This window comes from Perkinsus marinus (genome assembly GCF_000006405.1).
Source record: "Perkinsus marinus ATCC 50983 genomic scaffold scf_1104296958914, whole genome shotgun sequence".
Classification (NCBI taxonomy): Eukaryota; Perkinsozoa; order Perkinsida; family Perkinsidae; genus Perkinsus; species Perkinsus marinus.
In genome coordinates, this window is record NW_003206607.1 from 61,110 (window position 1) to 70,978 (window position 9,869).

The 9,869-nt window shown below is 52.3% G+C and overlaps 4 protein-coding genes across 4 annotated transcripts in view; all 4 read left to right on the forward strand.

Moving 5' to 3' along the window:
* The window catches only part of Pmar_PMAR027867 (hypothetical protein), a gene marked incomplete at both ends in the record, with an annotated part of 318 nt that extends 243 nt beyond the window's left edge, over window positions 1–75 (forward strand). The window contains one exon of the mRNA XM_002773364.1: window positions 1–75. Within this exon, the coding sequence (XP_002773410.1) occupies window positions 1–75 (75 nt within the window).
* A 77-nt stretch (window positions 76–152) lies between these two features.
* Window positions 153–3,222, forward strand: Pmar_PMAR027868 (Puromycin-sensitive aminopeptidase, putative; the record flags this gene model as incomplete). The annotated part of the gene is made up of 9 exons (XM_002773365.1): window positions 153–266; window positions 311–487; window positions 770–846; window positions 892–1,030; window positions 1,077–1,258; window positions 1,307–1,406; window positions 1,456–1,614; window positions 1,743–2,948; window positions 3,004–3,222. 9 exons carry the CDS (start codon window positions 153–155, stop codon window positions 3,112–3,114), a joined length of 2,265 nt encoding a protein of 754 aa, XP_002773411.1. The 3' UTR covers window positions 3,115–3,222.
* A 460-nt stretch (window positions 3,223–3,682) lies between these two features.
* Window positions 3,683–6,865, forward strand: Pmar_PMAR027869 (Puromycin-sensitive aminopeptidase, putative; the record flags this gene model as incomplete). The annotated part of the gene is made up of 11 exons (XM_002773366.1): window positions 3,683–3,868; window positions 3,913–4,088; window positions 4,135–4,279; window positions 4,332–4,508; window positions 4,560–4,636; window positions 4,688–4,826; window positions 4,880–5,061; window positions 5,104–5,203; window positions 5,247–5,405; window positions 5,451–6,656; window positions 6,705–6,865. The coding sequence occupies 11 exons, from the start codon at window positions 3,683–3,685 to the stop codon at window positions 6,813–6,815; spliced, it is 2,658 nt and encodes an 885-aa protein (XP_002773412.1). The 3' UTR covers window positions 6,816–6,865.
* A 188-nt stretch (window positions 6,866–7,053) lies between these two features.
* Window positions 7,054–9,788, forward strand: Pmar_PMAR027870 (Puromycin-sensitive aminopeptidase, putative; the record flags this gene model as incomplete). Its single annotated transcript, XM_002773367.1, has 10 exons — window positions 7,054–7,227; window positions 7,272–7,447; window positions 7,516–7,660; window positions 7,701–7,877; window positions 7,932–8,008; window positions 8,058–8,196; window positions 8,248–8,429; window positions 8,479–8,578; window positions 8,670–8,828; window positions 8,877–9,788. 10 exons carry the CDS (start codon window positions 7,054–7,056, stop codon window positions 9,786–9,788), a joined length of 2,241 nt encoding a protein of 746 aa, XP_002773413.1.
* Between the last annotated feature and the right edge of the window lie 81 nt (window positions 9,789–9,869).

Consider the following 9,869-nt stretch of genomic DNA (forward strand, 5'->3'; position numbering starts at 1 on the left):
ACCCGGCGAGGGGGAGTTGACTGTTGAATATGTCGGGACACTCAATGACCAAATGGCAGGCTTCTACCGATCTGGGTAGCTCTCTTCCTCCGTGATGCCTCATTGAGTAACTGCCTTGTAGATACGTTGATCAGTTTGGTAAGAAGCAATACATGTTGAGCACCCAGATGGAATCTATCGATGCTAGGAGAGCATTCCCGTGCATAGATGAACCCAATCGCAAGGCCGTGTTCCGAATCACCATCACCACTGATGCCGGCTTACAGGTTCTTTCCTTCCTAGGGTATTTCTGGAACATTTGGCTTAGCAGGTTCTCTCGAATATGCCGGAGGCGTCCCGCACTGTATTCAACGCTGGCTCGAATGAGAAGCCTGTGTCCTACCAGACGGTGGAGTTCATGCCATCTCCTAAGATGAGCTCATACTTGGTGGCCTTTTGCGTCGGACAATTCGAGTTCCTCCAAGACACCACAGATAAGGGAACACTGGTACGTACATGCACCAGCTGCTCAATATTAGAGGTTTGTGCTCACGTTATTAACATATGGTTATGCTCTGTGGATTCTGATACGTCAAAATTATTATTAGTACGAAGCTTAGCACCAGGGCTCCTCACATGGGAGCGATACCTTACTGTCGTTCCTAGAGCGTCGTTACGAGGCATTATGCCTCGGAATCCTAAGAACATCCTATGCCTCAGGCATAGGATGTTCGTGGCGATTCTGATGGGACTGCGTTGGGAGGTGATTGTATCTACACGGCCTTACTAGGTACGTGTATTGTGTACACCCGGGAAGCAGTCGCAGTGTGGATATGCCTTGGAGGTTGCCACAAGGGTCCTGACTTGGTAGTAGCAGAGAGTATTGATACCCTCGTACTATTGGTGATGTAGGTATGAAGGCTTCTTTGGTATTCCCTATCCCTTGCCGAAACTTGATCTTATAGCTGTTCCCGACTTCGCCATGGGTGCCATGGAGAACTGGGGTCTGGTCACATACAGAGAGATCGATCTCTTGTGCGATCCCGAGAAGGTAGCGAGGCTGTCTGCCGGTAAGAAGGAGTATTCATCCATGACAGCTTTCTACCAAGCGTCGCGCGCGCATCACTTCCACTGTTACCCACGAGTTGGCGCATCAGTGGTTCGGCAATCTTGTGACCATGGACTGGTGGGACGGCATCTGGCTCAATGAGAGCTTCGCGTCCTTCATGGAGAATCTCAGCGCTGATGCCCTCTACCCTGAGCTTGGGATGTGGAACACGTATAAAAGCGAGGGTGGCGAGTCCGGCCCTGATCGATGCATCTGCAGGTACATACACCAGTTCTTCGAGGGTGGCCTCCAGCTAGATGGGCTACGTTCTAGCCATCCCATTGTTGTACCTATCTACCATGCTGAGGAGGTCGATCAGGTAGTGTAAGGGTTAGCAGTATCAGTCCTCGAGGCATGGCTACTCTTAGGTGTTCGACCAAATATCCTATGAGAAGGGATCTGCAGTTGTAAGGCAGCTGTGGGCTGTCCTCGGAGCTGAGAAGTTCCAGGAGGGCGTCCGTCGATACATGCATGCTCACGAGTATGGCAATTCTGTAACGGAGGACTTATGGGACGCCTTGGAGAAGGTAGTTGATAATTCAATTGTCGTAGTGGAGGTTGACTTTGAGCTCGATATGGGTATGTTATACGGTGTTCCTTACTCATACGGCTTTTCCTCCAATATATATGTTGTGGATCAGCTTCTCGATTTCAGGTATCGGGCCAACCCGTGAAGGAGATGATGGATTCATGGACCGACCAGATGGGCTACCCTGTATTGGAGGTCGGCCCTCGTGACTCCAATGGTAACTGTAGAGTCTCACAAAGTTGGTTCCTATCTGATGGCTCGGTGAAGGAAGGGGATGAGAAAAAGAAGTGGGTGGTGCCGATCCTCGTTGGTGATGATAAGACGCCATCGGGGGAGATGGGCAGACTCACTATGATGCGTGAGAAGTCTGAGACCATCAATGTCGGTAACGGCAAATGGGCCCTCCTCAACTACGGTGCGTGGGTGCCCTATAGGGTCCATTATACTTCTGCTGAGGAATATGCTAAGATTCTATCCGGGGTCACTGACATGAGCATCCCAGTCCCGAACAGAGTCAACCTCTTGGGCGATATTTTCGCCCTCACCAAAGCCGGACGAGTTAGTCCTGAAGATGCTCCTCGAGTCTTGAAGGCGTACAGGAACGAAGTCGATGCCGACGTTTGGGATGCTCTTTCCAACCTCCTCGGTGGTCTGTCCACTATCTGTACCGGTCTGGGCCGGACTGCCGAGTTGGACAAGTTGGTGTCGGGTATGATAACTCCTCTGTTAGGGAAGGTGGGATGGGAAAGGAAGGCCGGGGAGACCCCAAAGGACCGTCAACTTCGGACTTGTCTGGCCGGCCTGGCCTCCCAGCACTGCTCGTCCGATGCGTCCCTCGCCGCTAAATGCGCTGAGATGACCCGTGGCTTCCTCGAGGACGCCGACTCTCTCGCTGAGGACGTCAGGGTGCCGGTCTTCCGACTGGCCTTGGCCGGCAGCGAGTCTTCAGTTGGGGAGGAGTTGTGGAAGGAGCTCATCAAAACGGCAGAGAAATATGAGACCCCCCAAGGGTGTAGGATGGACATCTATCTCAGCCTCGGGTATATCGCCAGCCCGGCCCTCAAGAAGCGCACTCTGGACATGTGCCTTACCAACTTCATCAAGCCACAAGACTTCTTCTACCCCATGGGGAGTGTTCGTATATCCACCCAAGATGCTGCTGAAATGACTTGGAAGTGGCTGTTGGACAACATCAAGGCTTGTCAAGCCCGTGTCGCCACCGCCAGCTCCTCTCTGCTAGCTGGTGTGATACTCAACTGCACTAGGCGCGGCTTTACGTATGAGATGGCGGACAGTGTTGAGAAGTTCGCCAAAGACAATGAGCTCACTTCGGTAAGTAACTCGTCATCTTAGTGGGATAATTGATGGAGCTGACTTATCGTTTTAGATCTCTCGGACCATCTCCCAAATCGCCGAGAATATCCGCTCTAATGCCACCATGGTAGAAAGAGCTAAGAAGAGCGCTACAGCTACTGCAGAATTCTGGACAGATCTGTGATGCTGCTGAGTTGGTCTTTCTCAGAGGCACTATAGGAAAGTTGAATTGTTGCTTTCCAGAGTGATGGACTCGTCTCTGATTACAGTTAACTGTGCGTCAGTGAATACACCTTGTGCTACCAAGTTTCTCAAGTGAACAATACCTTGGACTCGAGTTGGTCGCTATGATAGGGGAGACGAGAAGGAGGAGGAGGAGAGTTTCGTTTTTAGGAGGTTGTTTGATAATGTCAGTCTTGACTAGCCGAAACGTGTTGAGCCACCCAGCGATGGTTAGAGGTTTGCGGACGGTCCTTGCTGGTGCTGCACCTTGCAGGAGATTGACACCGTTCTTCGAGGCGGCGTGGAGCCAGCAGCTGGAAAGCTCGTGTAGCAGGATGATAAATTCAGTACGCCATGTATGTGATGTTATGGTTGGTTTTGCTAGCTCCTCGATGGTCTTGTGAGTGATGCAGTGCTTCAATTGTCGCCACACAATCGATTTTGGAGTAGAATGACCTCAGCTGGCTCATTGGTCGTGTCCGGTTTGAGGTGTATAAATGCAGGTATCGGCAGCTTGTCGTAACTCAACTATGGCAACTCCCTCGGTGTCACGCTATGTCCTTCCCGATAACATCGATATTCGTCAATACGACGTACACCTGAAGCCGAGCTTTGATACTTTCCGTTTCCAAGGTGAATCGAAGATATTCTTGGCTGTCACTAAACCGACTAAGGCCATCAAGCTCCATGCTAAGGAGCTTTCGATCGATCCGAACGTAGGTCCTGGCTAGGAAGAGAGATGCTATATGTTGCCTATCAGGTTATCTATACCCCATATGGTGGCTCGTCTATCACAGCTTCGTCAGTAAGCGTATCGAAGGCCGCGACGGAATGCACATTTGAGTTCTCCGAGGAGCTCCAACCCGGCGAGGGGGAGTTGACTGTTGAATATGTCGGGACACTCAATGACCAAATGGCAGGCTTCTACCGATCTGGGTAGCTCTCTTCCTCCGTGATGCCTCATTGAGTAACTCCCTTATAGATACGTTGATCAGTTTGGTAAGAAGCAATACATGTTGAGCACCCAGATGGAAGCCATCGATGCTAGGAGGGCATTCCCCTGTATCGATGAACCCGAACGCAAGGCCGTCTTCAAGATCACCATCACTACTGAAGCCAATCTACAAGTGAGTGCAGAATCGCCCTCCTTGTTGGGCATTGACGACGTCAACCTCTCAGGTCATCTCGAACATGCCCGAGTCCTCGAGGACTATTTTCCTCAGTGACCAGCGTGACAAGTCTGTGGCCTACCAGACGGTCTCCTTCATGCCGTCCCCGAAGATGAGCTCCTATCTCGTCGCTTTTTGCGTGGGAGAATTTGAGTTTGTCCAAGGCACCACTAAGAATGGCACACTCGTAGGGCAAAACTCTGTCAATTGGACCCTATCTTGGAGCTCTAGTTTATAGGTGCGTGTTTTGTGTACTCCAGGAAAGCAAGCTCAGTGCTCTTTCGCCCTGGATGTGGGCATCCGCTGTCTTCAATGGTAGCGCTCGGGCGGATCCTCGACTCATCATATGGTCTTCATATGTGGCAGGTATGAGGATTTCTTCGGGATTCACTACCCTCTGCCTAAGTTGGACATGATAGCTGTTCCCGACTTCGCCATGGGTGCCATGGAAAACTGGGGTCTGGTCACCTACCGGGAGATCGATCTGTTGTGTGATGCCGATAAAGTAGGGTGTGGTTGGGGGTGTTCGGGTTTGCAGGTGAACTTGTCTGTTATCAGGTGTCTGTGAATCGTCGTAGCCGTCTAGCGACCGTTGTGACCCACGAGCTGGCCCATCAGTGGTTCGGTAACCTGGTCACGATGGAGTGGTGGGATGGCATCTGGCTTAACGAGGGCTTCGCTACATTTATGCAGTACGCCTGCGCCGATGCTCTCTTCCCTGAGTGGGGTGTTTGGAACTCGTAAGAGAAGGAAGGACCTCTCGGCTGTGAGCGTTCTCTTAGATACATTCACGAGTCATTCGAGAGGGCCCTAGCCCTGGATGGTCTACGGTCGAGTCATCCCATCGTGGTGCCGATCCATAAAGCTGAGGAGGTTGAGCAGGTCAGCTGGAAGTTGACTGAGGCACTGGCATGGTTCTGGGCAGGTGTTTGATGCAATCTCTTACATGAAGGGCTCGGCAGCTGTGAGGCAGCTGTGGGCGGTAGTGGGTGCGGATAAGTTCACTGAAGGGGTCCGTCAGTATATGAAGACCCATCAATACGGCAACTCTGTTACGGATGACCTTTGGAGGGCTCTGGAAAAGGTCAGTCTTGTGAATGATCGGGAGGCTTTCATATGTAGCTATCAGGCATCGGGTCAGCCAGTGAAGGAGATGATGGACTCATGGACCGACCAGATGGGTTACCCTGTATTGGAGGTCGGCCCTCGTGACTCCAATGGTAACTGTAGAGTCGCACAAAGTTGGTTCCTATCTGATGGCTCGGTGAAGGAAGGGGATGAGGAGAAGAAGTGGGTGGTGCCGATCCTCGTTGGTGATGATAAGACGCCATCGGGGGAGATGGGCAGACTCACTATGATGCGTGAGAAGTCTGAGACCATCAACGTCGGTAACGGCAAATGGGTCCTCCTCAACTACGGTGCGTGGGTGCCCTATAGGGTCCATTATACTTCTGCTGAGGATTATGCTAAGATTCTATCCGGGGTCACTGACATGAGCATCCCAGTCCCCAACAGAGTCAACCTCTTGGGTGATATTTTCGCCCTCACCAAAGCCGGACGAGTTAGTCCTGAAGATGCTCCTCGAGTCCTGAAGGCCTACAGGAACGAAGTCGATGCGGACGTTTGGGATGCTCTTTCCAACCTCATCGGTGGTCTGTCCACCATCTGTACCGGTCTGGGCCGGACTGCCGAGTTGGACAAGTTGGTGTCGGGTATGATTACTCCTCTGTTAGAGAAGGTGGGATGGGAAAGGAAGGCCGGTGAGACCCCAAAGGACCGTCAACTTCGGACCTGTCTAGCCGGCCTGGCCTCCCAGCATTGCTCGTCCGATGCGTCCCTCGCCGCTAAATGCGCTGAGATGACCCGTGGCTTCCTCGAGGACGCCGACTCCCTCGCTGAGGACGTCAGGGTTCCGGTCTTCCGACTGGCCCTGGCAGGCAGCGAGTCGCCCGTTGGGGAGGAGTTGTGGAAGGAGCTCATCAAAACGGCAGAGAAATATGAGACCCCCCAAGGGTGTAGGATGGACATCTATCTCAGCCTCGGGTATATCGCCAGCCCGGCCCTCAAGAAGCGCACTCTGGACATGTGCCTTACCAACTTCATCAAGCCACAGGACTTCTTCTACCCCATGGGGAGTGTTCGTAGCTCGACACCAGAGGCTGGCAAATTGATCTGGCAGTGGTTGGTGGCTAACTTTGACTCCTGTAGGAGCCGTGTTGCCACTGCTAGCCCGTCTCTGCTCGCGGCTGTGGTCTCCAGCTGTGCCCGAGGGTCAGTGACCTACGAGATGGCTGATAATGTGGAGAAGCTCGCTAAAGAGAAGGAACTCACTTCTGTAAGCTCGAAAGGTTCACTCGTTTGAGTGACTGTTCGTTCTCCTCAGATTTCCCGCATCATCTCGCAGATAGTCGAGAACATACGCTCCAACGCGGCCCTAGTCGAGCGTGCCAAGTCGAGTGCCATCGCCTCTAAGGAGTTCTGGCATACCCTCTGAGAGTTTTGAGTGTCTAAAGCCATGGTTGTGTTGATCGAAAGTCTTCTGAAATTCCACATGTGAGGAGGTAGTCAATGAGTTTTTATATAGTGCAAATAGTATCGCGTTCGGGAGGGAATATCTTCAGGTGAAGTTGAGAATCTCACAGTGAATCGCTATCGCGACGAGTGAACTTGCCAAGAATGATAGTAATTCTCCTTTCGATTCTGACGCCAGTTATTTTTTGTTAATATTCAGCATGCCTGGTTCGGATGTTCTACCCGGCAATATCATCGTAACGGAATACGAGATACATATCAAGCCTTGTCTGGACACTTTCAAGTTTGAAGGCTCTTCACGGATCCACTTAACTGTCGTGGAGGCAACAACTATTATCAAGTTACATGCGAAGGAGTTGGCCTTCGAGCCCAAGGTAGTATTGGGCGATAGTTGGTGGGGCACCATCGGAGGTCTCAGGTTGTTTTTACCCCATCTGGTCGTGAGCCTATCGAGGCTGTTTCTGTGAGACTCTCGCCGGAGTCTACTGTGGTCAGCTTTGAGTTCGGGGAGGAGTTGCCTAAGGGCCCGGGGAGCCTTGACGTCGACTATATCGGAACTATCAATGACCAAATGGCCGGCTTTTACAGGTCTAGGTAAGTGGACAAGGTGCTCTACCTCTGTGCTTTTATATCGAGTGAGACCCTTGGATGGTGTTCATCAGTTACATTGACCTGTCGGGCAAGCAGCGTTATATGGGAACGACGTTTTTCGCTCTCATCCATGCCCGAAGGGCCTTCCCTTGTGTGGATGAGCCCGAGGCCAAGGCTGTCTTCCGTATAACCATCTCGTGCGATGCGCGGCTGCAGGTAGGATGAGAACAAAATATGCCGCGCAGAGTTCTATCAGGCTATCTCAAATATGCCCGAAGCCTCGAGAAGCCTGTACAATGGTGGGAGCCCTGGTTCCCCCATCCCTTATCAAAAGGTGGAATTCATGCCCACGCCGAGGATGAGCACCTACCTCTGTGCCTTCTGTATCGGCCAGTTCGAGTTCCTCCAGGCTACTACTCGGAATGGGACTCTGGTAGCCTCCTTCGTAGACCCCAGTCCATCCCCGTCAGTCGGTGGCAACTATTAGGTTCGAACCATATGCACGCCCGGCAAGAAGGACCTTCTACACTATGCTCTGGACTGCGGTGTTAAGTCCATAGAATGGTAGTACTCTTGGATCGCCTCGGAAGAGTCTCTCGGTTGCCCATATTAGGTATGAGGACTTTTTTGGTATGCGATATGCCCTCCCCAAAATGGACATGATAGCCATCCCTGACTTCGCCATGGGAGCTATGGAGAATTGGGGCCTGGTCACATACAGGGAAACTGATCTCTTATGCGATCCTGAAAGAGTAGGGCTACACCATCTTCCGAATACTGAGTAAATCGTCGTCTGCCATCAGACTTCCGTTGCTCGAATGGCCCGAGTCGCCACTGTAGTAGCCCACGAGCTGGCCCATCAGTGGTTCGGCAATCTGGTCACGATGCATTGGTGGGACGAGCTCTGGCTCAACGAGGGCTTCGCTACCTTTATGCAGTATCTCTGTACAGACGCCCTACAGCCCGAACTAGGGGTCTGGAACATGTACTTATCGGAACATCCGTACACTCGAAGCACTTTGGTCTGGGATCAGGTACATCTCGGACACCCTCGACGGAGCTCTAACTGTTGACGGCCTGAGGTCGAGCCATCCCATCGTGGTCCATCTAGATAGTGCTGAAGAAGCTGAACAGGTAGTTCCCCCTATGGCACATGCAGCCACTCTATGGGAACCCCGGAGTATTGCAGAAGGGGCCCTGCTGGAGGAATACCAACTCACGTTAGGTCCTCGATTATATATCATATCGGAAGGGCTCGGCGGTTGTGAGGCTCCTATGGAGCTACGTTGGTGGGGAGAAGTTCCAGAAGGCATTACAGTTGTATATGAGAAAGCATCGGTATGGCAACGCGACTACAGACGATCTTTGGAAGGCCGTGGAGGGGGTATGATTTTACGCGAGTGTTGTATGCTTTTGACTGTACCCATGGAAGGTATCGGGCCAACCCGTGAAGGAGATGATGGACTCATGGACCGACCAGATGGGTTACCCTGTATTGGAGGTCGGCCCTCGTGACTCCAATGGCAACTGTAGAGTCGCACAAAGTTGGTTCCTATCTGATGGTTCGGTGAAGGAGGGGGATGAGGAGAAGAAGTGGGTGGTGCCGATCCTCGTTGGCGATGATAAGACCCCGGAAGCCTCTCTGGGGAGTTTGACGCTCCTAAAGGATAGAGAGACCACTGTCAAGGTGTCTACTTCCAAGTGGCACGCCTTCAACTGGGGTGCTTGGGTACCCTATCGAGTCCATTACACTTGCCATGCTGATGTTGATGCTCTTCTCGAAGCGATCACATCCAAGGAGCTCCCCGTGGCAAACAGGATTCACTTCGCCTTTGACACCCTGGCCCTATGTAAGGCTGGGCGGGTGCACCCCGAGGAGATCCCCAAGGTCCTCCTTGCTTACAGAGAGGAGGTCGACCCCGATGTCTGGGATGCCCTTGTGAGAGTCATAGGAGCTCTTCATCTAGTCTGTGTCGGTATCGGCAAGGAGGAGCCCTTCGAGCAGCTCGTCCACTGTATGATTGAACCACTCCTAACTAAGTGCGGTTGGCGCCTCAAGGACACTGATACGGCAAAGGACCGCCAACTAAGAGCAGCTGTGACCTCTCTAGCAGCCATCCACTGCCAGTCGGATGCAGGCCTTGCTGCCTCCTGTGTCGAGATGACTCTAGATTACCTTGATGACCACACAAGCCTAGCTGATGACGTTCGGGCATCGGTGTTCAAGTTGGCCCTAGCTGGTGGGGAGAGTAGCGATGAGCTCTGGAGGCAGCTCGTAAGTAAGGCTGAAGATCCCGCTACACCACAGACTGAACGTGTCGACATATACCACGCGATAGGGTGAGACGCCCTCGCCCAGTCCTTCTCGAATATGGCCTCTCTCCTTATAGGTTCGTCCGCAGTAAAGCACTCAAGCGGAAGGTTT